This window comes from Callorhinchus milii, unplaced genomic scaffold (assembly GCF_018977255.1).
Source record: "Callorhinchus milii isolate IMCB2004 unplaced genomic scaffold, IMCB_Cmil_1.0 Scaffold2, whole genome shotgun sequence".
Classification (NCBI taxonomy): Eukaryota; Metazoa; Chordata; class Chondrichthyes; order Chimaeriformes; family Callorhinchidae; genus Callorhinchus; species Callorhinchus milii.
In genome coordinates, this window is record NW_024704743.1 from 113,172,113 (window position 1) to 113,198,870 (window position 26,758).

Consider the following 26,758-nt stretch of genomic DNA (forward strand, 5'->3'; position numbering starts at 1 on the left):
TATTGAGGACAGGAACTTGGTGGGATAGGACTGAGGAGCAAGCCAAATAGGAAGAGACGATGATACGGGCAGAAAAGGGCTAACATAGATTGAAAAAGTCAAGAGGCTAGACTGTGGAGGGAAGTCAGGTCGAAAAACGTTAAAGTTGATTTGCTGGTATATTTGGGAGTCAGTGGAGCTTGGCAAGTAGACAAGTAATGGATATGTGAGGCTTAGTGTGAGAGATAATGCAGTTTGCAAAGTTTGGGATAAATTAGAGCTCATGCAGTGTGGAGTTACAGGCCCAGTGAGGAGAACATTGGAAACATTTATGCTCGAGGTGATGAAGACATGAATGAGGGTTTCAGAAACAGTGAAGGTGGATAGAAAAGGGACAGTTTCGGCAATGTGTGATTGGGCGTGGTTGAAGCACCATTCAGTATCAAGCAGATCATTCACTTGGCTGAGCAGCCAGTGAGCAGCCAGGATGGTTGTCGGGAATTGGAGCCAGAGGCAATAAAAGTGCTGGCGAGAACTGAATAAGAAATCCTCATCCTTGTTGACATTAAGCTAAAGACTAAGGCTCATTGCAAAAGGCAAAATACTGCAGATGCTGGAAATTTGAAAAAAAAACAGACTTTCAAGAGATCAAATCTGCAATGAACCTTGAAATAAAAACAGAAGTCGCTGGGAACCCTCTGCGGGTCAGGCAGGTTCTGATGAAAGATCACCGACCTGAAATGTTAACTCACTTTCCTCTCTCCATAGATGCTGCCTGCTGAGTGTTCCCAGTGACTTCTGTTTTTATTTCAAGGTTCATTGCAGATTTGATCTCTTGAAAGTCGATTCATCGGAACAGCAACAGACCTGAAATCAAAAATGGAAGCAAACAGGTGGAGCTGTGTATCAGCAGCATACATCCAGAACAAGAGAGTCTTACCTTAAAATCTCTACAAGAGGCAAGTGAGGAAGTGAGCATGGATTGGCTCTGGTAACCCTTGACAGAAGTGCTTAAAATAACAGGCTTGGAAAACTTGCAGTTAAGTTTTCTATCAATATACAAAATAAAAGAATGCAAAGGAGGGGGGGGGGAGAGAGACCTCAAATAAGGCCAACAAAACAGCAAATAAGAAGTGGCACTGATTTCTTTTATTTAAAGGGTGTCTGTTGTGTTGGACAAACTATCAGCAAAGGTGATAAATAAACCAAGGAACTAAGCAGCTTAAAAGGATTTGAGGTTGTTAGACGCATCAAAGAAATATTTTGGAATAGACTAGATGGACTTCTACTCTTGCCTGTAATGGTTATTACAGAATAGTAAGTTCTGAACCATTAAGCGAATGACACTTGATACTACTAAGCATAGTAGACAAAAGTTCAAGAAAGGGCCTTTTATTTAGAGGAATCTGAACTTGGAATTTTTTTTTGACAAATCTCCCCAGATTGTTAAGATAGCTTTACTGTACCATATCCAATTGCATTCAACTCATTGGTTGCCTGAATCCAAAAAGCCAGTTTGTGCTCTCTTGAAAAAANTTCAAAACAATTTGAAAATGTATGGTTCGCGGAGTACAGCATGTTGATGTATCAACACAGATCAGACACAAATGCTGCATTAATTTGGAACTGACATTTTTTTAATTCATGTTTATACAAACAAATTGAAACAAACATTTCAATCATTTGATTTTAAAAAAATCATTTCCCCCAAATTAATTCTTCGGTCCTGGCAACGTCCAGTAAGAGATATGTAACAGTGGCCTTCAGTTATCTGTCAACATTTTTCCCCTTCCTATTAGGGTTGGGTAAATTCCATTCGACAGCCTCCAATGACAGACAAGCTAAGAATGTGTGGTGAACTGCAGCATATTACACTGAATACACCATGTCAGCTATCTTAATGATTGAATGAAAATACTTTATTAGAGTGTGGGATACAAAATACGATGTAGGATATGCATAGTGTAAAGAATTAAGAATGTGAAGCGAGAAGTTTGCATACATCTGAACTACAGTAGTTGATCTTTCAGACATTTGCATGACTTGCATGATTTGCATGACTATATTTTATATTTTAAAAAAAAATTCTGCTCCACAACTTCTTATTTTTACTTCTGCTATGTTTGCTGTTTATAACTAGTCAGAAAAGCAGCTAAACTACAGACTCTCCTGGCACTGTTTTACGGTGAGCTAAAAGAGTCAACTTCTATGATGTAGAACTGTGCTACTGTACTGTTCATTCCTGGCCTTAGCACAATACTGACACACCCAGAACTGACAAAAGTCACTCAACTTTATTGAAACTTGTTTCAAAGCTTGATTTAAACTCCATCTGCTTGTGTATTCAATATTTTGCTACAAACAATTTTCATATCCCAACATTGTAATGCTGACACGGACTATCTTCTAATTGGATGCTGTTTCTAATATATTCTTTTATACAACTTTACCAGCTTGCTGTTGTCTTTTTAAGTACCCTAGTTAAAAACCTCTCTCTATAAATGTCACCATCATAATCTGAACTTGGATGTTTTTTCTGTCCAGTCATTAGGATTCCATGGTACAAATATAAAAGATGACATGAGCTCGCCAATAGGGATTTAACTTCAATACCCAACGGTGGAGCACCGAGAATTTTCAACAGACACAAACTCATGCGCAAATATTTGTTAGAGTTGGCACTTTCTATTCTCTTATACATAAAGCGTACAAATTCGAGATCAGATATAAAAAATACAAATTCTCATTCTGGACTGAACATTGCACTTAAGTACCAGGTCAATAAAATGCTGCCATTTCATACTTGTAACGTCTCTCATCGGCAGGACCTACAAGGGCAGACCAATCACTGGAGGCAGGAAGTCATCCCAGTCATCCTGTTAACCTTGAAAGCCAAAGCTATGGGTAGGATGGTCCTAGCTGGACAAGCAGCGGGATAGCTTGCCAGACAGCAATATCAATGGCAAGCTATGCGGTTTTACCTGGTTAAGACTCCAGCGATACCCCAACACACACTCTAGGGTTCCCAAGCCTTGGCTCTTGCCAACCTGCGCCTAATGCTTTCTGAAATTAGCTAAGCAGGATGCGTCCTCCCAGGGAGAAAGTGCATATTCCATTCCAACAATCTATCTTTGGGATTTCCATGTGTAGGTGGGATGCATGAAAATCTCAGCTTGGTTTGGATACTTTTAAGCGCAGTGATGGGTTTCCGCATGTGTCAGACACCAGGCTGACCAAAAAACACAAACAAAACGTGTGCCTACAGCACAATAGCTCAATGTTTTGTCCTTTACAATCTTTTCTTTTCACAAAATACATACATGTTCAACAAAAAAGGCAAACAAGTAGATAAACTTGGAAAGGCAATAGAAAGTGTGCAACTTGAGAAACTTTCCTGATCTAGTTTACGTGTCGGTTATGCGTCACCAAGTCCCGTTCAAAGCTTAAATCAATAAAAGATATAAGTATGGGATTGGCCTAGCAGTCAAATAGACAACATTGCACATGAACAAAAAAAAAACTCATTCATCTGTAGATTTAAAATGGTTCTCTTAAAAAAGTGTGAACCTTTATAATTGATGCTTCTCAGTTCTCATCGGAGCTGTCAGCAATGCCCAGCTTCTTCATGGTTCTCCATCTGTCCTTCAGCATTATATTGGTACGATTGTCAAAATCGTAATACTGTAGAATCGTGGTCCAGTTCCCACATCCAAATCTTCTTACTCCTTTCTTCAGCTGCTGGTCTTCTTTCGATAACCAGTGCTTGGAAAATATACGTTAAACAAGGTCAAAAGTTATGAGGGTTTTGCAGCTTATAATAAACCGCTCAGTCTCAAATAATTCTCGATCAGTCTCCAAAAGCAAAGCCAATTGTCATTTGGAAATTTCAAGTGAATAAATAATGTATCAAAAGATTTTGGAAACGTAAGAACATAAGAAATGCTAGTCAAAAAAAAGACTAAAGTCCATCTAGTTCGCCTTCCACCTTCCTGGCAGTCGCATGCACATACGTCCCAAACTACCTATGTACTATATCCCACAATGTTATTTCCTAAAAGAAATCTATTTAATCTGTGTTTGAAGGAATCAACACTTCCTGCTTCAACTGTCTCCCTAGGAAGCCTGGTCCACAGATTTACTATTCGCTCACTAAAATAGTGTTTGCGTAGATTCGTTCTGACTTTACCCCCCCCCCCCCAACCAATCGCAGACTGTGTCCTCTGGTTTTATTATTCTGGACTAGTTGAAACAGCCTGTCATTATCTTGGTGACATCATCTGCAGATATGGGGTCAACTTCCACATGTACGTGGATGACACCCAACTCTATTTCTCTGCCTCCATCATCGACTCCAGGACCACTGCTGTCCTGACAGAATGTCTGTCAGACATCAAGTCCTGGATGAAAGCCAACTTTCTACAGTGAACGTTAGCGAAACCAAGGCTCTCCTGATTGGCTCGCGCCAGCGCCTCTGCACCTCAAACACTGGCAGCATTGGTATCCACGGATGCACACTCCACCTTACTGAGCCAGTCAGGAGCCCAGGCATGTTGTTTGACCCTCAACTGTCCTTTCTACTCCACATCTATGCCATGATCCGCTCTGCCTTACCCCACCTCTGCATCATTGCCCAACTCCGCCACTGCCTCTCAGGCTGCCAAAACCCTTAAACATGCTTTCATTACATCCAGCCTCGACTATACCAATGCCCTGCTTGTCGGCCTTCCCAATTCTTCCCTGCACAAGCTGCAGATCATCCAGAACTGTGCAGCTCATGTCCTCTCCCGCACCAGGCTCCATGACCCCATCACACCCACCCTCCCCCGGTTCCACTGGCTCTCCATCCCTCAGAGGATCAAGTTCAAAGTCCCGTCCTCACCTTCAAGGCCCTCCATGGCCTTTCCTCCTCCTACTGCTCCGACCTAATAAGGGTATCAACCTGTCTGTTCCCTCCAGAGCAGGATCCTGCCTGCTCCATGTCCTCCGCCCGGCCCACCATTGGTGGTCGGGCCTTCAGCTTCTCTACACCCACCCTCTGGAACTCCATCCCATATTCCATTCATCTCGCTCCCTCCCTCGCCTCCTTCAAGGCACGCCTCAATACCCTCCTCTTTGACTGTGCCTTCGGCCACCCTCCTACCCTCTCTGCCCTCCACCCTCCCTGATTCTCCACCCCCTCCCATCCTGCTGGGGTCCAAATCCCTGTCTGTTCAGAACCTTGGGATGTCCTCTCAACGTGAAAGGCGCTTTATAAATGTCATTTTGTATTATCTTGCATTTCTACACTGTCTAGCCCCTTTAGAATCTTAAAAGTCAGCAATCATATTGCTTCTCCTGTAGCTCAGTGGTTAGAGCTCTCGCCTCGCAAGCGAGAGACCTGGGTTCGACTCCGGGCAGGGCGAAATGTTGGGTCAAGTTTCCTTACTCCACACGCCTCTGTTTCCTAGCAGTAAGTAGGAACCCAGTTGTAGTCAATTGGCGAATTGCTTTTCTGGGGATAATGCTTCCAAAAAAAACCCAATAATAATTTGGTCATTCAATCCACAACTTTTTGTGAGACACTGCTGTACACAACTGGCTACTGCGTTATGCCCACAAATATACAGTCAATTCACTTTACAGTGTATTCTGTGAAGCGCTTTGAGACATCTACAACAACAACTTGCACTTATATAGCGCCCTCCATGCAGGGTAGCGTCTCAGAGCGCTTAACAGTGGCAGAGCCTGACTCCAAGCCGGGGGGAGGGGTGAGGTGGCCATAGGCATGATCAAAGGTTTTCAGGCGGGACTTGAAAAAGGGGAGAGGGGGCAAGACGGAGGGATTGAGGGAGAGTGTTTCAGTTTCGAGGCGTAGTGGCTGAAAGTGTGACCTCTGATGTTGGGGCGAAGGGTGCGAGGGATGAGCAGGAGGCTGGTGCCAGTTGAGCGGAGGCGCCGGTGCTGGATAATAATAATCCTTGGATTTGATATAGCGTTCTCACATCTTCAAGACGTCTCAAAGCGCTTCACAGAATATACTGTAAAGTGAATTGACTGTATATTTGTGGGCGAAACGCGGCAGCTAATTGCGCACAGCAGTGTCCCACAAACAGTCGTGGATTGGTGAACAAATTTTTTTTTTTTCTTGAGGGATTATTATCAGGCGTGTGGAATAAGGAAACTTGCCCAAGGTTTTGCCCTGCTGGGAATCGAACCCAGGTATCTCGCTTGGCAGGCGAGTGCTCTAACCACTGAGCTACAGGACTGACAAGTTGGGGAGTGGGGAGTGTCTTCAGAGAGGTAGGGAGGTACCAGAAACTGAAGAGATTTTAACACGAGTGTGAGGATCTTGAAGTCGATCCGTTCAGTGATGAGGAGCCAGTGGACCTGGCCAGAACTGGTGAGATGTGGGTACGGAGTTTGGTCCGGGTCAGTATGCGAGCGGCAGAGTTCTGAATGAGCTGAATCTTTTGAATACTGGAGCTGGAGAGTCTGGCGAGGAGTGCGTTTGAGTAATCCAAGCGGGAGGTGACAACCGTATGCTTGAGGGTTTTGACTGCATTTGGGGTAAAGTATGGTAGGAGACGGGCAATGCGGTGGAAGAAGGTGGTCCTGGTCAGGGGAGGAAGGACAACTGGATGCTTACATTGCGCAAAACATTTGCCAAGATGAAATGGAGATGGTTGGCTAAGTAGGACTCGAACCATGCAAGTGCGGTCCCACTAAGGTAGATGAAAGGAGAGGAGGTGGAAGAGGATGGCGTGGTCGACTGTGTCGAACGTGGCAGAGAGATCCAGGAGAACGAGGAGGCAGAGGGAGCCCTGGTCAGATAGAGAGAATGTTGTTTGTGACTTGGACTGGACGAGCGCTATGTCTGTGTTGTGAGCAGAGCAGAAACCAGACCGCAGGGGCTCGAGGAGAGAGTGGAGGGAGAGGTGTGTCCGAAGTTGACCTGTAACAATGTGTTCCAAAACTTTGGCAAGGAAGGGTAGGTTGGAGATGGGATGGAAGTGTGAGAGATTAGAGAGATCGAGGGTGGGGTTTTTGAGTCGGGGTGTGATAACAGCAGTTTTCTGGGGAGTGGGACAGAGTCTGAGGAGAGAGATTGGTTGACAGTGTCGGCCAGCAGGTAGAAGAGGAGAGGGTTCCTACGTGCTGCTCGTTAAACAAAAGCATGTGGACTAAGAAAACTTGCCCGACGTTTCACCCTGCCAGAAATCAAACCCAGGTCTCTCGCTTGTGAGTGCTCTAATCATTGAGCTACAGGACTCCACTTGTTAACATTTTCTCTTGGTTAACCTCCCTCTTCCCTCAGGATTGTTAAATCATCGGGTGTAAATTGGAAGTAGGAGGAAGTGGCTGTATTTATTGATGAAAATGAAAGCATTCTGAGTTTGCAATTGCAAAGTTCAGATATCACTTATTTTGGCTCACTTACATTTCGCTTTCTCATTCATCACTCCACTAACTAAAGTAGCATCAGTTACCAACAGAAATGTGATACTCTGACAGTAATTCACGGTATCTATTATCTGTAACAGAACAGTTCAACACTACAGGACAACCATCTCACTGTGGGGACTTAGACCGATTATCACAGGTTTCATACAAAAATTCTGTCACAATATAAAAAAATGCTTTTGATTCTTAGCCACCACTATGAACTAAGAAGTATTCAATACTGAAAATACCACTGTGACACTATGAATAAACAAATCATACCTTTACGATTCACAAACAATACAAAAGGGGGCAATCTACACCACATAGAAATCAGCTGAGTTAACAATGAGCAAGTCTGTCATGCAACAAAACAGAATTCTTCTTTTGAATTAGCCACACTTGGATAACTTGTAGGAAAACAACTTTCAAAATGTTCCACTGAAACCCTTCTGTGAAAGCCAATAGCTGCCATGAAACCAGAGGAGCAGAGATTCAGTGTTCCTCGTAATTTACACACTGGTAAGAAGCCAGGTCAATAACGCATAAAAAAAGCATAAGAATTAATAATTCTATAAAATGTTTTGACTGGTGAATCATCGGAGATTGAAACCAGCCGAAACTTTCCAATGGCACCACAGCACTTAGTAATTCACATTGGGAGGATATCTCAAAGCACTTCACAGGATATGCTTTAAAATTAATGGCTATCTTCCAGACAAACTAACATTTGCTATCAAGGATCTCAAATTAATTAATAGTCACTTGAATGAGGTGCTGGACAGCACCCATGCCTCCAGACTCCAACGGAACTAAAATGAGCCAGAAACGTTTCAGGAGAGAAGTGAAATGTATTTTTGTTCAATAAGGCGAAAGAGCATGAAATAAATACAAACCCTTCTTCTGGTTTTCTTCTTTGGGTAATCTGAAATAATGGATTCATCTTGTTTCTCAATCTTTATCAGACGTTCAGAACTTCTCTTATCTATAAAACAGAGAGAGAGAGCCCATATTGGGAAAGAAAGCTGCTGAAATCTCCTCAGATAATCGTATTGATTAAGTACCACACCAAATATAGTAGTCCATTGGCCAGCTACTCACTCTAAAATATGGTTGACCTCCAGGCCATCAGATTGTCATAATTGTCATGGCGACCTGATGATCAGGAAGTCGGCCTTTTTTTAAAACTGTACAAGAAATGGCCTGGCTGGTTTTACACATACATTTTGATAAGTAAATTGGATCCCCACTTCAATCGAGCTAAAAGCCAACCTGCAATTGTATCAAAGTGCTTCACAATGCTCTGTACACTTAGCTACACCTCACATTCAGAACTAAGATAGTTGGCATTTATATTTAGCTACATGTCACAGCCTGGCATTTAAATAGTTAATACACCAATAAATTTATCTGCACCTACTTCTGGCTGGTGTTTTTACTCTTGAATCCTTAATCCTTTCAGGTTTCACCAAGGTTGATGTCATGGGCTTCACCAAACTATATAGCCGTTTTTTAGGTCTGTAAGAAAACATATTTAACACTGGATTTCAGCAAGCTTTAATACCCAAAGTACGGTCGACAGAGTTCATTACTTAGTTGACAGAGTTATGGTTTGAACAATAACTTTACATCACTGTGATGCCATAGATGTTGGGTAACACTGTATGAACTGTAACTGTAACAGTGTATTGTGTAGTCCTGTAGCTCAGTGGTTAGAGCACTCGCTTTGCAAGCGAGAGACCTGAGTTCAATTCCAGGCAGAGGGCGAAACCTTGGGCAAGTTTCCTTACTCCACACAGAGCCTAATAATAATCCCTCCAAAACCAAAAAAAAACAATAATGAATTGGTCATTTTCAATTGGTCATTTTCCATTGGGACATTGCTGTGCGCAATTGGCTGCCGCGTTCGCCCACAAATATACAGTCAATTCACTTTACAGTGTGTTCTGTGAAGCGCTTTGGGACGTGCTCCCGACGTGAAAAGCACTATATCAAATGCAAGGATTATTATTATTTTAAATTGAGGAGTAGCGGCCCAAAAAGAACAATTTATCTTCCAAGGCAGCCCAACCATACTCACGGACTTTCCCTAGAACTGCGACAAGTAGCAGTCAACAACAACAGAGGCAGTTGAGTGAATCTGCTTGATTTTGGACATGAAGAAGTACATCACCTTATTGCATTTGGAGTTGGAGCTGAGGATGGAGGGAGCCTGGGAGGATGGGTGAAGGAGGTGGATGGCGTTGAAGAGGAGAAGCTTGGGGTGTTGTCTTTGGGCTCCAAAATCATCCTGGAGTAGAAGGCAAATTTAGCTGAGGCAACAGCGTGACAGGAGACTTTCAAAACGATTATTTTACTTCCTGTCATTCTATGTTGTCTATTCCTACCAAATGAATGGATGTTGGATTCCAACAAGGAGCTGTCTAAATGTGTTGTATGAGTATGTGGGTCTCACATTGAAATGAAGCAGGTTCTGGGATTTCTTTTGTTTGCAGCATTCAAGATGTAACAATATAATCCTTCCATTTGATATAGTGCCTTATCCCGTCATTGAGTTGTCTCAAAGCACTTCACAGGATATACTGCAAAGTTAACGGGAATGTCTAGAGAAATGTCCATTGGTTGAAATGGAGCAAGGATACAATTCACAGACTGTGCTATTTTCCACAGCATTGAAATCCAGGCAATACCTGTTAGCACAGCTGTTTTTTTTCCCCCAGAGAGCCAGGATTAGGTTTGTCATAATTGATTCCTTTGGTTATATTCGATTTGTTCTTTTTCATTTAGCATTTTGATTTGTACAAAAGCAAGCAAAATAATAAAAAGGACAAGAGGGGTGAAAAAAAACTATACGCTATTGACAAACCTTTGTGATTTTAATGCTGTGTTGTTCATCTCTCCATCCACTGTTTCTTCTTGAGGTAAATCTTCATAACTGGAAATAAAATAAAAGTAGACCATTTGTTACTGTACAAATAAGTTTGAAAAATAAAAGGGTGTCATTTTCTTTGCAACCTGAAGCAGTGTGTTTCCAGTCTTCAACTGAAAGGTTCATCCAGACTTATTGCAGCAGTCTACAACTGACACATGATATTCTTGTCATGGGTAACAATGCAGTGGAAGGCACTGGGGTTATAAACAGCCAATTTAATGCACTATTTCCACTAATTTGTCAGATATGGAAGATGTTTAGCTCGTCAGGACCTTGGATAACAACGTGGTACTTCGAAAAAACCAAATACAACTGCAACTAGACAGAAGCCCAAACCAAAGTATTCAGTAAAGCAATGGCTGCATCACCACCTAGTGGCCACATGCGTTACTATAATTAATGTAAAATTGAGTGTATAATATTCGGCTGGTCAAAATAGGAAAAGGATATTTACAAAAAAACAAAACAAGAATGGGGGGTGGGGGGAAGAGAAATAATAGAAATCAAATCTCCAATTTTACACATGAAATGTCCTTGATTTTTCAAGGATTGCATAAACCCACTGCTTCAAGTCTCCTCTTCTCAGCTGCTCTAGGAGATACTTGGCCGAGGAAGAACACAGCACTAGTGTAGTGCTATTTACTATTGGGACTGTTTTACCTGGCAGGCAGATTTGAATTATTAGTATGGCCAATGGATGAAATATTATGGGAAAAAAATGACTACCACAATTGAAATATTTTTTTTAATAGATCAGATATAAACTGAAATTATGGTAAACCCTAGTTATTCATTGCAATTTATAAAGCTCATTTCTTCATATTTTATTAAGTTATAACCATTCAGCAATATCAGCAATATCTGAAATCCTACTGGTTCTCCTGCCAACGCTGCTTTCCAGGATCTTCCTCATCTCCAGAACTCTTCTTGAATGCATTTCTTTGTTCTTTAGACTCCACCACCTTATTTGCTGCCTGAAGAGACAGATGCATAATTTCCACAATATTGTGTGCATCAGTTTCCCTTCCCCTTCCCTCGAGTACACGGTCAGCTTGCCCAAGAGATGGGTAGCAATTTTATGTCCTATGTTAAGTTGAGATTGGCACACAATGTTCATGAAACTGCTATGAAGAGCAAAAATTTGCTATAATATTAATAATTCTTGCATTTGGTATAGCACTTTATCATGTCATCAAAACATCTGAACAAAAACAACAAAATTACATTTATAGAGCGCCCTTCATGTCGGTAGGACGTCCCAAGACACTGGACAGTCAGGGGTCAGGACCGAGCATGGGGGATGGGTGGGGTAGTGGTGAGGGAAGGCAGAAAGGTGGGAGGGCGACGGATGTGGAAGAGGAGGGTCTTGAGATCGGCCTTGAAGGAGGCAAGGGAGAAAGTGAGGCAAAGGGACTGTGGGATGGAGTTCCAGAGTGCGGGGCAGAGAGGCTGAAAGCCTGGCCACCGATGGTAGGGCGGGAGACGTGGAACAGGCCAGAGTCCACTGAAGGGAGGGAACGGGCAGGTTGCTAGAGAGTCAGCAGGTCAGTGAGGTAGGAGAGGGCAAGGCCATTGAATGCCTTCGAAAGTGAGGACGAGGATCTTGAATTTGATCCTCTGGGGGATGGGGAGCCAGTGGAGTTGGGCGAGGGTGGGAGTGATGGGGTCACGGAATCTGGTGCGTGTAAGTACACAAACTGCAGAGTTTTGGACGATCTGCAGCTTGTGAAGGGAAGAGTTGGGAAGGCCAATGAGGAGGGAGTTCCCATAATCGAGCCTTGAGGTGACGAATGCGTGGGTGAGGGTTTCGTCAGCCTGTGGGGTGAGGCAGTGGCGGAGTCTGGCAATATTGTGGAGATGGTGGTAGGCAGTGCCAGTCATGGCACGGATGTGGGGGAGGAAGGACAGTTCAGGTCAAACAAGATACCCAGGTTCCTGACTGGAATAGTGAGGTTGAGTGCGCAGCCGTGGATGCTAATGCTGCCAGCGCCTGAGGTGCGGAGGCGCTGGCGCGAGCCAATCAGGAAAGCCTCGGTCTTGCTGAAGTTCAGTTGGAGAAAGTTGTCCCTTGTCCAGGACTTGATGTCAGACAGGCAGTCGGTCAGGACGCCAGTAGTCTTGGAGTTGAGGGTAGAGGTAAAGAGATAGACTTGGGTGTCATCCGTATATATGTCGAAATTTACCCCATGTCTGTGGATGATGTCACCAAGGGGGAGCACGTAGAGGTTGAAGAGGAGGGGACCGAGGACAGAGCCCTGAGGAACGCTGCATGAGATGTTGCGGGGACTGGAGGAAAAGCCGTTAGCTGAGACGAAGTGGAGGCAGTGTGAAAGGTAGGACCTGGTCAAGGTCATTTGTGACCTTGACCAGAGCAGTTTCCGTGCTGTGGGCAGCACGGAAACCCAATTGGAGGGGCTCATGGAGGGAGTGAGAGGAGAGGAAAGAGCGAAGCTGGGAGGCAACGGCTGTCTCAAGGCGACAGGAAAGGGAGGTTGGAGATGGGCCGGTAGCTGGATAGCTGTGATGGGTCAAGGGAAGGTTTTCTTCAAGGTGGGGGTGATAGTGGCTGTTTTGAGGGGACTATGAACAGTGCCAGATGACAGGGAGAGGTTGATGATGTGGGGCAAGGAGGTGGAGCTGGGATTTAAGGAGAGGGGTGGGGATGGGGTCCAGGGAGCAGCTGGTGGGCTTCATGGAGGATATGGTGGTGATGACAGAGGAGGGGTTGATAGGTTCAAAGGTGTGGAAGGAGGGATGGGTAGTGGTCAGAGTGGGGGAGGTAGGGAGGGAGTGGAAGTTGGGAGGGCACTGGCAGCTGAGCGGAATCCCTCGATTTTGAAAGTACCAATATGGGATTTGAGCCCAAAACTTTCTGACTTCGCTGGGCTTCTTTAATCAGCTGACTCACAATCTGGAATTCCTCCCAGGATAAAAATAACATTTCTGCGAAACTTTTTTTTTAAAAAAAAGCAACATTTACTCTTTAAGAAAAATTAATATTTGCTCCTTCATTTCTGAGCATCTATCACAGTGCCTCTTGACCTGATTGCCTGTAACTTTGCATCAGGCCAATCTAATACAGAGAACAAGCAACTGATTCAAAACAGCTTTCCTTTTGTCATCATAAGACTGTAATCAGAGCTCTGACACATTGTAGGATAAGACAAAGCATAGCTCAGTTCTATGTTCAAACTGATGTAGTGAAGCAAAAAGAAGCAGTAATCGCCAAATGATTCAAAATTGTACTTACTTGGACAAGGAAATTTGATTTTTTATCAGATAAAAATTTATCAGCAAAATCCTTGGCACTCTCTATTAAATGTTGGTGATTGAAATTTTGAAAAAACTTATGATATGGATCTTTCTTGATGATAATTGTGGACAGCTTCCTTTTTAAAGACTGAAAGACAAAAGCCAGCACACCTCTTTAATATCGACATCTAAACTGTTTAAACCTAAGTAATTTTGCCTCTGTGGTTTAAATAGAAACTTTTTCCAATTACACAACATTCGACAAGCATCTTGCAGCCAAGAAAACCAAATCCGAATTTTCTGTGGCATCTTTAATGACGGGAGATGTGATCCTCATACCTGCTCTGATTCAGAGAGTCCTTGGCCATCAAACTGACGTTCCAGAACTTCTGAAGCTTTCCTCCAGTCTCCCTTCTCCATACAGACTGCCACAGCCTAGACAACAAAGACAAGGACACTCAAAAATTAATTTGATAGAGACGTGTGATTTTGTGATGCTCTTTAGTGGAAATTAGGCATGCCTAAATGTACGTGAACTTCAATCAAATCCCTCACTAAAAAGGTATATATTTAGAAGATTTGATAGAATTAAATCTTCCCACCTCTGTGACCTTTTTTATATTTATCACTTCACAGTTGACTCACACCCAGCACTGCGGTCATGAACAGTACCAGATAAACACAACTCTTAAGAGTTAAAAGTGCCACCAACCCTGTCCCATAGAGTTCAAAACAATAATTGGTCTGTTTCTGTTGGAGCCTTTTACTGTTCTCTACAGGTTACTTATGTTTCAGGTAGGACACTTCAATGTGGCAAGATAAAATACTATTAATAAAATGATAAACCTCAGACTAAAATGTGTAAAGCTCAGTATGCTGTTCTCTTCAGTTAAATACTGAAATAAATACTAATTTGTAGTACATTAACAGCACTAAAGACTTCATTCTCCAACTTCAAGCAATGCCTCATTCTCTTTTATTAAAACGCTCATCAAGCTCTGCACCATTTCTCCACACTTTGTTTGTTTGAGGTCTTTATATGTACACAGCTGGTTCAGCCAACTGAGCTTCTGAACACCAATCCAGAGGTTAAATCCTTCACTACCAACAGCCTACCAGAATATAAAACATACCACTGATATTATTCATGCTGTTGTCAATGTACCTGTCACCCACGGTAATTTGTGTTGTCTGGTGAGCCTATCAGCCTCATTATTTATAATGTTGTCAAGTGTACCAGTCATACACAGTATTTGATGTTGTCTACTATACTTGTCGGCCTTAGTATTTACAGTGTTGCCTGGTTTACCTGTCCTCCACAGGATTTAGTGTTATCTGGTTTATTTAATAAAATACAGTACCCCAAAGCTTTCAAAGTAAAAGTCAATACAGACTATAGACCTGACCTGAATTTGAAGCAACTGTTTCAATTTTTGATAAAGGTGATTTTTCTTTACGTCTTGGGCATCCCCCATTTCCACTAAAACTGATAACGCAGATTCCAGCGGTGTTATTCTTTCATCTTTGTCAAACTGGACATCTAAAAAAAAATCAATTAAATATCCTGATATACACAAAACATTAGTTAGGTTTGACTTTAGGAACTATTTAAAGTTGCATTTGATAGATAGAACTATTGATATAACTTCAGCCTTATAAAGGTTCTTATTCCTCACTGTGAACTGTCCTCTCTTGTTCCTCCTAGTCTCGTAAAATTTTCCGCTTCCCTGCATTACAAAAACACATTGTACCATACTTAGATCTTTCCTAGGTGCTGAAAACTGCGGAACTCCTTAGCTCCGCTAGACTTCTTTTCCTTCTATAACCTACAGGATTGAACTTGTCTCATCTCCCAACTTATCTCTAGAACATCAAGATGGCTGGTATGTCACAGCGTATAGGTCTTTCTATGACCTGAAAACAGATGTCCGTCAAATAGCTAATAAGGAAACTCTGAGGTCTGGGTCAAAAGCTGTTAGAAGGTGTTATGCGGAGGACTTGGTATGTGGAGGGGTAAACAGTTGCTGCTGAATGTCTGTAAGTGGTGAATCTACACACAGTGAACAGTGGGTTGGATTATGCGTCCAACCTATGCACAGCAGATTGTGCCAATGCTCTCACACAATTCATATTTAACTATGCTGTTCACCAGGAAGCTGGCTATCCACTTAGAGGATCAGATCTGCAATTCTCAGATGTCAAATGACCTACTAGTGACTACCCTCCTTGGTGGGGGGGGGGGGGGGGGGGGAGGGTCTCTTTGAAGATGAGGTAACTTAAAGGTGATGGACTTGGTAATGGATTGTCAGAATTGAGTCAGCCCTCTGTAATAGTCTTGGCAGTCCAATTCCTGAGCCAAGGTGGATCACAATACTCCCAAGGCATTGCTGATGACAGACCACTCAGCCTGGCTTGTCGGCAGCATTTGGAGGGTAGACAAATCATTGAAGGCAGGGATTCATCCCACGTTTTCTACTAATAACTGCGAGCCAAAGGATAGGGTAATCCTAGCTGGACAAACAATGGGAAGCTTGCTATGTAGTGCTTATAATGTAATTTTGGCTTGTTTGACTCCAGGCCCAACACACTTTAGGGGTTCCCAAAAGCCTCTTTCCAGCCAGAGCCAAGAATTTCCAAAATTAGGTAAACTCAGTGTACATTCTATTCCAGACCATGGAAATTTCCATGTGTAGGTGTGTAGAATTGTGTTTGGTTGAATATTCTTAAGTATGGTGTCAGTTTCCGCAAGTATGAGAAATCTGACCAAATAAAAATGATCTTCTAATTCATTTTAATAATGGTTTGTTGTCCTGCATTGAGGTTTTGAGCTTTGAGTAGTTTATAATATCCATCTTCCTACTGATTCATAAAATTATGTAATTCACCCATTATACACCCTACTATTATGAATCGAAGCCTTTTGTGCTGGTTCACATTAAAACAAAAGCTGTAAAACTGCAAAACGTTTTAAAAATAGGCCAAACTGCACCTAATCTGGTTGCTGAGCCCAGATTACAGTTCTGCACCTCAGGAAAAAGATGATTTTAGAATCCGGTTTATGATCAGTATTTAGAGTTGGAGCAGACTCCAAGTCTGACCTATTTACAATTTAATCTTAATCTTCTCAAATTCACCACTCCAAATTGGTGCTACACATTGTCAGCCAACTAAGGAGCCTGCAGAAGCTTTCAACCCAGGGCCAATTCACTGCCAAGATTTCTCACAGTGCCTAGAGTCCCAGACACATGAACATGATTCACCACTTACGTCCATCTTAGATGTCACTTTTTTTGCTGTCTGTCATCAAGTAAAAATAGCATCCAGAAAAATTAAACTTATGAGAGTGCATCCTGTCAAAAATACTGACAGGCAATATAAAAATGATCTATTTTTACTCAACTCACACTTTTGGATTTAAATGCAGGGTCTGGATTGAATCCAACTATAAAAAGGACACTTGTTACTGAGGGGAAACAAGCTGCATACAATCTTTCTCTCTTCTCTTTTTAATAATTCCCCAGCACTAAGACCTCCTCGACATCCTCAATATGAAAAGCACAAATCCTGGTCTTCACAAATGAAAACACTCTTTTCCCCCTCCTCTGTAAATAGAATAAAAAGTAACATTTACAAGGAGCACAACAGCAATCCTACTTGGAGCTGTCTCATTCAGACTGCTAACTCTCATTGGATCCACAAGTACCAGCTAGTACTGATCATCACTTTGTACACTCACACATTCACAGACAAGCATCGCAGTATATTGTCAAGCACCTGGCTGTTTCAGATTCCTTGGGCTCCAAGTTGGTAAACATCAGATTTGCAAGCAGTCATTTATTTTTTGAATACTCTGGAGAAGAGGAATAAATCTTGGGTTATATTGATGGAATTGTTTAGATTAATTGAGTGCCTAATCCATTAGGCACTGGATAAACATTTGATCTCTGATCCTATGATTCTAAGAATAGCAGACAAAATTGGAAGTTATTTTATTTTGGTCAGCTGGATGTCTTGGACACCTTTGGAAATCCATCATCATGCTTAAGAGTATCCAAACCAAACCGAATTCCATGCAACCCACCGATACATGCAAATAGGATATTTATATTTATTAGAATGTAATGCGGACTCTTTCTGGAGGGACACATCCTGTTTACCTAATTCCAGAGATCATTAGGCGCAGGTTAGCAAGAGCCAAGGCTTGGGTACCTGAGTGTGCGTTGTGCTAATGCTGGAGTCTGACCAACTAAAACTACATGACTTGCTATTGGGAGCACTGCATGGCAAGCTTTCCTGTTGCTTGCCCTACCCATTAGCCTTTGCTTGCAGGGTTAACATGAGGTGAATACGAAGAAAGAGTCCCTGCCCCCAATGACTGATTTGCTCTTCCAAATCCTGCCAATGAACCAGCATGGCTGTGCTGTCTTCAGCAGTGCCCTGGAGAATTGTTTTCTCTTGACCCGTGTAGAACCAGGATTCCACACTTGAGGCACATATCACCGTGTCCCACCGGTTGGCCCAGAGTTCAAGATTACGGATGCAATGCAAAAAATCCCCAGCTGAGTTCACCAGCAGCACAATATATTCTGAAACAGAAGCCCTGCAAACCTGTCAGAAAGGCCTGGAACCGATACACCAAGTCCACCCCCCTCGATGCCATCCAACACATAATGTCTTTCTTTCAAGCTTATGGCTATAGATAGAAAAGTAATTATACAACATATTAAAGAATTCAGTAGTCAGTTGAGATATGAATGTATTTAAACTATGAATTGGGGGGCGTGCGGGGGGGGAAGAGAAAAGGAGAAATACGATTATATACAAACAAGTAAAAAGAAAATGAGTTACCAATATTTTTTGCTTCAACGATTCGTGACAGAAGTTGGCAAATATGCACTTTCATAATCTGACCAGATCCTCCAGTTAACGGCCATTGAACAAAACCTGAGAAAGCAATATTAGACACATGTTAGTCACATCCTGAGTTCCTGATTAGCTGCCAAATAATTGATCTCGGCAGTTCTTACTTCAGGTGCTGCAAATACCATCAGAAAGATACAGCATTCCACAAAATAATAATCCTTGTATTTGATATAATAATCCTTGCATCTGACATAGTGTCTTATCACATCTTCGAGACGTCTCAAAGCGCTTCATAGAATATACTTGCACGGTTTTTATGTGGTACGACCCTGAGGTAAGATAGTAAGGAAGCAATAGATAAATCAAAGGGTTAATTTATTAATCAAAAGAAGATTAATAGACAGTTACACGTTTCAGGTTTACACTGCAGAAGATGATTCAGGGCAGGCTGATCTCAACTTTCTCTGGGGACACCAACACACCAATAATCCTTTGGCTAATTGTTTAGCTACAAACCTACAAGGCCCATGGGATCCAGTATCTCACAGTGTCCAACTGTGTCTAACAGTGTCCCATGGTGTACAATCTGTTAACACTTGTTTAGCTCTTTTATACCCCAAAGTTCGAACACATGATGACAAAATAACAATAATAAAGGTGTAGCCAGAGGCCATTCTACCCAATCAAAGTTCAGTTTGATTGTCCAATCGTATTCCTGAATTGATCCATCCAAATCATCTTTCCACACATAGAAACCATTGATAACCCCAAGGTTATCAAGGTTTTAATCTCAGGAATTTGGGAGTTCTTCTCAAAGCCTCTGATACCAAGTGTGAAAAGTTGAATTCGACAGTTAATTGCCCTTCCTTGACACCTTCACATAGTAAAATCCTTTCAAAATCTCGTCCAAGCAGACTGCAAGGCACCAAGAGTTCCATTAATCAGGACAATGTCAGGTTAACTCGAAGCCACACGTTTCTGACCTTGTGAATGTTGACTTTTGGTGTCTTCTTGGTTGATTGTAAAGTCTCTTGTGTATCAACACAATGTCCATTTTGTTTACTTGAGATAGCCTGTTAAGACACCATTCTTCTAAATAAGGAAAGGAATCACCCTATCCACCAAGTCTTCATCAAATGTATCACAGATCTCCAAAACACAGACCCCGTTCCATTTGTCTCAAATTCTCTCTCTCACATTCCTTAAGATCAATTAAGATTGTTCTAGTTCGTTACATACATTTTGGGGTATTAAACAATGATTTTAAACCTCTTCCTCCTGTAATGGGTGTGATCTATGAGAATCACCCACGATACATAATCACATCTGAACTCCCAGTTCAGGTCAAAATCCTCCTGACTGCCCAAATTAAACCATCGTCTGCATATGTAATAATTGTAATCTTTCAACAAACCATTATTTCCAATGTAAAAAAACCTTCAAACAGCTATTCTGACAATGTTCCTTTAAAACAATTGGTAATTACCATTAGTCTACATTTCCTTTGCTGCTTTTCATTGGAAATATTCATTAATCCATCAATTTAGTTAACAACAACTTGCCTTTATATAGCACCCCTCAAGCATGGTAGCGTCACAGAGTGCTTGAAAGGTCAAGGTCAACAGTGCAATTAGAATTGTGACGTCTGGTATGAAACCTTTGTGTCAATTGGTTCTTCAGATTGTATATTTTGCATTTGATTATAAGTAGGAAAAATCAGTTATGGGACCCCACCTGTGTCAAATGTAAGGGTGTGAAGCAAAACAAAATTTGGTTTCGTCAGACAAATTACATTTCCAGCATTGGTATAATTTGTCTCTCAAGTACATATACAATTATTATAGAACACTGTCCTTGTATATTGTATGTGACTTTAGTCCAAGACCCTTTCTATTTAATTAATTTTACTGGATTGTTCCTACATATCCAATACATTCTTTGAGGAATTCTCTTTGGGAATTCTACATATGCCTTGATTTACTTCAAACACTTCACAACGACATCAATGTCCTGTTTGGATACAAATTAGAAACACCATGCTTCATCCCTAAGCTCTCTGAGATGCCATCCAGCGTGGAGGGCGCTATATAAATCCAAGTTGGTGTTGTTGGTTTTATTAGCAATTTAGGTAATTTAACCCTTTTTATATAAATGTCTACTTCCAAAACTACAGAATGCAGTTTATCTGAATATGGATATTCAATCTAAATGAATAGCACCCTCCACTATTCTTTATTTTAGTATGAATTTACTTGATTCGTTGTTTCTTATCTAATCTTTCCACTTTAACTAATCTAATGGTTTGTGATTCTTATCATCCTAACACCTGCGCTTTATCACACCCGACGCATGCAAAACACACGATTGCCAATGTAGATCCTATCCTCTGTACAGGTATTGGCCACTGTTGTTAAGTGTGGAGTCCTGTAGCTCAGTGGTTAGAGCACTCGCTTTGCAAGAGAGAGACCTGAGTTCAATTCCAGGCAGAGGGCAAAACCTTGGGCAAGTTTCCTTACTCCACACAGAGCCTAATAATAATCCCTCCAAAAAACCAAAAACAATAATAAATTGGTCATTTTCAATCCACGACTGTTTGTGGGACATTGCTGTGCGCAATTGGCTGCCGCGTTCGCCCACAAATATACAGTCAATTCACTTTACAGTGTGTTCTGTGAAGCGCTTTGGGACGTCCTCCCGACGTGAAAAGCGCTATATCAAATGCAAGGATTATTATTATTAAGTAGATGATTGATTGTCCTATACCCCATTTTCTCCTTTGTCTTCCTTGCCCTGCCTCCCCGCTCTTTGTTAGCCCTTAAAAGCCTCTCCCTCCCAAAATACCCCAGTTCTGACGAAGGATCGTGGACCCGAAACGTTGACTCGCTTTCCTTTCTCCATAATAATAATCCTTGCATTTGATATAGCGCTTTTCACGCCTTCTAGACGTCTCAAAGCACTTCACAGAATATACTGTAAAGTGAATTGACTGTATATTTGTGGGCGAAACGCGGCAGCCAATTGCGCACAGCAGTGTCCCACAAACAGTCGTAGACTGAAGTGACCAATTTACTATTTTTTGAGGATTAAATGCTGCCTGACCTACTTAGTGTTCCATGGACTTCTCTGTTTTTGTTTCAGATTTCCAGCATCTGCAGTATTTTGCGTTTTGATTGACTGGGTTGTACTTGTCCACTCGTCTCCCCCCAAGACGGTCGAGATGAAATTGAATGTGAAGACCGGCTTTGTGGGTGGGAGGATTGATGCGAAAAGTCGTCCCAGAAGAAGTCACTGCATGGAAGGCCACCTCCATGGGTGTAACAAACCATTTTCAGTGTAGGAACTAAATCACAAGGTGATATCTCCCGTTCTTTGAACACTTCAGTTGGTTGATATGATTGCAGTAGTTAGTGACCATCACATGAGATGGGAACAGAAATTTGATCTATTTGCGCTACTGCTTCAAAATGCCCTAGCTTTACCAGGGATTCAATTGTAGCTTGGACATGATCAATAGCTGCAAAAAGAGTTTCACTTTATGTGGAAACCAAAGAGTTAATTCTCCACGAGCAGCCTGTGCTGGTCAGCAGAACTTTTTTTTCACACACAACCTGATTTCAGGGGTGCTGTATAAATTTCTTTCTCTTGCTGTTTCCCCCCCACCCCCCCACTTAACCGATCCTATTCTTTCGATCTACTTCTGTAAATCTCTTTATTTTAGAGAACACCATTTTGACCTTTCCTGACTCTTCACAAGTATCAAGCAGACTTAACTGTTTGAGTGTCTTCAGTTTAACCAATAAGTCTGTTCTGTCTGGAGGCATATCGGTGAGACACTAGGATCTATACGTTGCTCAGTTAGTTGTCTCATAGCTCTAAACTCCTTCCACAATCTTTCAAATTCAGAAGTAACCATTTGTCCCAACCTTTCTTCCAAATTTAACTCCTCTTTAGTACCATCAGACTGGCAGACATGTCCCTCTAACCGAAATGTATGGTGGGCATATTGCCACAGCTCCTCTTGAGCTTTCTTTAAAATAGATTCTACTTCTTCTGCCTTTCACTGTAAGGCTTTCTCCTTCTCCTAGAGTACTTCAACCTTTTCCATTGATTAATATCCTTAACACACAATCCACACGTCTGTACAATCTTAACTCATCAGGGTCCCTGTTCGATCGCCAAAATCTGTAGCGTATTTATGTGGCATGGCCCTGAGGTAAGATAGTACAGAGTCAATGGATAAATCAAAATTAACAATTTATTAATCAAAAAACAGTAATTAAGACAGTTACAAGTTTCAGGCTTACAACAGCAGAAGATGATTCAGGGCAGGCTGATCTTGACCTTTCCCGGGGACATCAACACACCAATAATCCTTTGGCTAATTGTTTAGCAACAAACCTACACAGCCCATGGGATCCAGTATCTCACAGTGTCCAATTGTGCCTAACAGTGTCCCACGGTATCCAACCTCTTAACATTTGTTTAGTTCTTTTACACCCCAAAGTTCAGATACATGATGACGAATTAACAAGGTGTAGCCAATCAAAGTTCACAGTTTGATTGTCCAATCATATTCCTGAATTGATCCATCCAATCATCTTTCCACACACGAGAGGCCCCAAGGTTATCAAGGTTTTAATCTCAGGAACTTGGGAGTTCTTCTTAAAACCTCTGATACCAAGTGTGAAAAGTTCAATTGGACAGTTAATTGTCCTTCCTCGACACCTTCAGGTCATAAAATCGTTTCAAAATCTCATCCAAGCAAACAGGACAACGTCAGGTTAACTCATGAATGTTTACCTTTGGTGTCTTCTTAGTTGATTGTAAAGTCTCTTGAATCAACAATGTCCATTTTGAGATAGACTGTTACCATTCTTCCAAATAAGGAAAAGAATAACACGAAACATATCACAGAACCCCAAAACAGACATCACTCCATTTGGTTCAAATTCTCTCTCTCACATTCCTTAAGATTAATCAAGACTATTTTTTTTACATAAACTTTGGGGTATCAAAGAATTATTTTAACAATGATTTTAAACCTCTTCTTACATACTGTAAAGTGAATTGAATGTATATTTTGTGGGCGATATAGTGCCTTATCACATCTTCGAGATGTCTAAAAGCGCTTTACAGAATATATTGTAAAGTGAATTAACTGTATATTTTGTATGTGAAACGTGGCAGCCAATTGCGCACAGCAAAGTTCCACAAACAGTCATGGATTGAACGACCAAATTATTATTATTATATTATTTATTTTGAAGGGACTATTACCCCGGAAAACGATCCGCCAATAACACCACAAGAAATTACATTTGTATGGCGCCTTTCACATCGGGAGGATGTTCCAAGGTGATGGACAGTCAAGGATTTGGACCCGAGCAGTGGGTTAGGATTGTGAGGGGTGGAGGGCAGGGAAAGTAGGGGTAGGAGAGTGATCGAAGGTATGGTCAAAGAGGAGGTCTTGAGAAGTGTCTTGAAGGAGGTAAGGGACAGAGCGAGGCAAAAGGACTATGAGCTAGAGTTCCAAAGAGTGGCGGAGGAGAGGGTGAAGACCCGACACTGATGGTGGGGTGGGCTGGGCGGGGGCTGTGGAGCAGGCCGCTGCCTGTTGAGTGGAGGAAGCGGACAGGTTAGTATGGCTTTAGCTGATCACAGAGGTAGGAAGGAGCAAGGCCATGGAGGGCAATGAAGGTGAGGCCGAGGATTTTAAACTCTATCCTCTGGGGGATGGGGAGCCAGTAGAGCCGGGCGATGGTGGGGGTGATAGGGTCACAGAGCTGGTGCGGAAGAGGACATGAGCTGCAGAGTTTGCAGAGTAACCATACAAAATGATATTTGTATAGCGTCTCTCATGTTGGGAGGACATCCCAAGGCGCTGGACAGTCAGGGATTTGGATCCGAGCTGGGGGTCCGGGAGGGTGGAAGGTAGGAGGAGGAGTTCTGGATGATCTGCAGCTTGTGGAGGGAAGAGTTGGGAAGGCCGACAAGAAGGGAATTGACATAATCGAGCCTAGATGTGATAAATGCATGGATGAGGGTCACGGTGGCCTAAGGGGAGAAGCAGTGGCAGAGTTGGGCAATATTGTGGAGTTGGAGAGAGGAAGAGCGGGTCACAGCACGGATGTGAGGTAGAAAGGACAGTTGAGGGTCAAACAAGACGCCAAGGTTCCGGACTGGCTCAGTGAGGTGGAGTGTGCATAATATTATTATTATATTATTATGGATGGTAATGCTGCAAGTGCCTGAGGTGTGGAGGCACAGACGGAAGCCAATCAGGAGGGCCTTAGTAAGGAAGGAAAGGAAGTAAGTAAGTAAGGAAACTTGCCTAAGGTTTTGCCCCGCCTGTGAATCAAACCAGGGTCCTCTCGATTGCGAGGCGAGGGCTCTCACCATTAAGCTACGAGGAGTCCTGTAGCTCAGTGGTTAGAGTACTCACCTCGCAAGGTTCGATTCCCGGCAGGGCAAAACCTTGGGTAAGTTTCCTTACTCCAAATGCCTGATAATAAACCCTCAAAGAAAAAAAACAATAACGAATTGGTCACTTCAATCCACGACCGTTCGTGGGACGCTGCTGTGCGCAATTGGCTGCTGCGTTTCGCCCACAAATATACAGTCAATTCACTTTACACTATATTGTGTGAAGCGCTTTGCGACGTCTTGAAGACGTGAAAAGCGCTGTATCAAATGCAAGGATTATTATTATTAGCTGTACAATTGTGGAGTCCTGTAGCTCAGTGGTTAGAGCACTCGCTTTGCAAGTGAGACCTGAGTTCAATTCCAGGCAGAGGGTGAAACCTTGGGCAAGTTTCCTTACTCCACACAGAGCCTAATAATAATCCCTCCAAAAAACAAAAACAATAATAAATTGGTCATTTTCAATCCACGACTGTTTGTGGGACATTGCTGTGCGCAATTGGCTGCCGCGTTCGCCCACAAATATACAGTCAATTCACTTTACAGTGTGTTCTGTGAAGCGCTTCGGGACGTCCTCCCGGCGTGAAAAGCGCTATATCAAATGCAAAGGATTATTATTATTATTAATATTATTATTATAACACGTACATCAACAAGTGCGGCGGAGATATCGACAGCACGACGGCTTAAGTGGCAGTGACAAGTTAAGGCGGGGGCCGAGTTATCCGGAGTTTGCTGTACAAGGCAATGTAACCCCATCAGAGCCCCTCTCACCACTCAGCCGCAGGGGGTGGGGCAGCGAGAGGGGTCCCTCAGGCCTGGAGGTGTAGTGACTGTGCGTGTGGCTCGGGTCGCCGACACTAACCGTTCATGGCGTTCCTCATGGCCGTGAACTCCTCCTCCATGTCCTCGCTGAAGTAGCGGAGCAGGCAGCAGCACATGAAGTCCAGGATCCAGCCGTTGGCCACCGTCACCGTCTGCTGGAACCGCGAGCTCTCCATCTTCACCAACATCCGCCCCCAACCGGAACTGTGCCGCCTTTTCTCCAGTCCCCCCGCGCACCCAGCGACCCCCTACGCACATCCGGTGCAACCCCCAAACGCCTCCCCCCCGCCCAATTGTTCACAGTCGCTGGGGCGAGATTGGGCGGCTTCTCGCCCAATGGGGCGGGTTTTTAATAAAAATAATAAATACTAATAATAATCTTTACGTTCGATGCGGCGCCTTATCACGTCTCCCAGACATCCCAAAGCGCTTCACAGAATACACTGTAAAGTGAACTGACTGCATATTTGTGGGCGAACCGCGGCAGCCGATTGCGCACAGCGGTGAATGTCCCACAAACAGTCGTGGGTTGAAGTGATCAAATTATTATTGCTTTTTTTCTTGAGGGATTGTTATCGGAAGCGCTTTGGGACGTCCTCCCGACGTGAAAAGCGCTATATCAAATGCAAGGATTATTATTATTATTATTATTATCGCGCGTGCGGCAGTGAGGAAACTTGCCCAAGGTTTCGCCCCCTGCCGGGAATCGAACCCAGGTCTCTCGCTTGAGAGGCGAGTGCTCGAACCGCTGAGCTACAGGACTACATTATTGTACACTGCGTTAAACTTGTTAAAACGTTCCCCCACCACTCCCCCACCGCCCCTCCCGAAGACATAGTTTTTAAAGCCCTAAACCTAAATCGGCCACTCTCCTACCCATTGGAGGCAACGCATAACGTTGGGCTATTTTCGGACTAGTATTTGGTGGACTTTGGGCTACAAATGTGCAGTATTTTAGTTTCTAGCAAACCCTGCTCAGCGCCCGCAGGCTCCACACCCGGACACTCACTGCCTCTGCTATGCCATGGTTACAGTGTTTGAATGAAATCTAACTCAGCGGGGCAAACC

General features: G+C 42.8%; 1 protein-coding gene and 1 non-coding gene across 3 annotated transcripts; both read right to left on the reverse strand.

Moving 5' to 3' along the window:
* Window positions 1–3,189: 3,189 nt before the first annotated feature.
* Window positions 3,190–25,915, reverse strand: terf1 (telomeric repeat binding factor (NIMA-interacting) 1). 2 transcript variants are annotated; one of them, XM_042332249.1, is made up of 11 exons: window positions 25,731–25,915; window positions 18,431–18,526; window positions 14,989–15,122; window positions 13,922–14,017; window positions 13,581–13,730; window positions 11,204–11,304; window positions 10,265–10,333; window positions 9,572–9,688; window positions 8,819–8,916; window positions 8,295–8,383; window positions 3,190–3,741 (listed from the first exon to the last, which is right to left on the reverse strand). In XM_042332249.1, the coding sequence occupies exons 1-11, from the start codon at window positions 25,876–25,878 to the stop codon at window positions 3,565–3,567; spliced, it is 1,275 nt and encodes a 424-aa protein (XP_042188183.1). In that variant the 5' UTR covers window positions 25,879–25,915; the 3' UTR covers window positions 3,190–3,564. The 2 variants fall into 2 exon arrangements, with proteins under 2 accessions (XP_042188183.1, XP_007885166.2); XM_007886975.2 differs by lacking the exon at window positions 9,572–9,688.
* trnag-gcc lies at window positions 6,153–6,224 on the reverse strand. Its single transcript has one exon. It is a non-coding gene; the product is annotated as a tRNA-Gly (tRNA).
* Window positions 25,916–26,758: the final 843 nt, after the last annotated feature.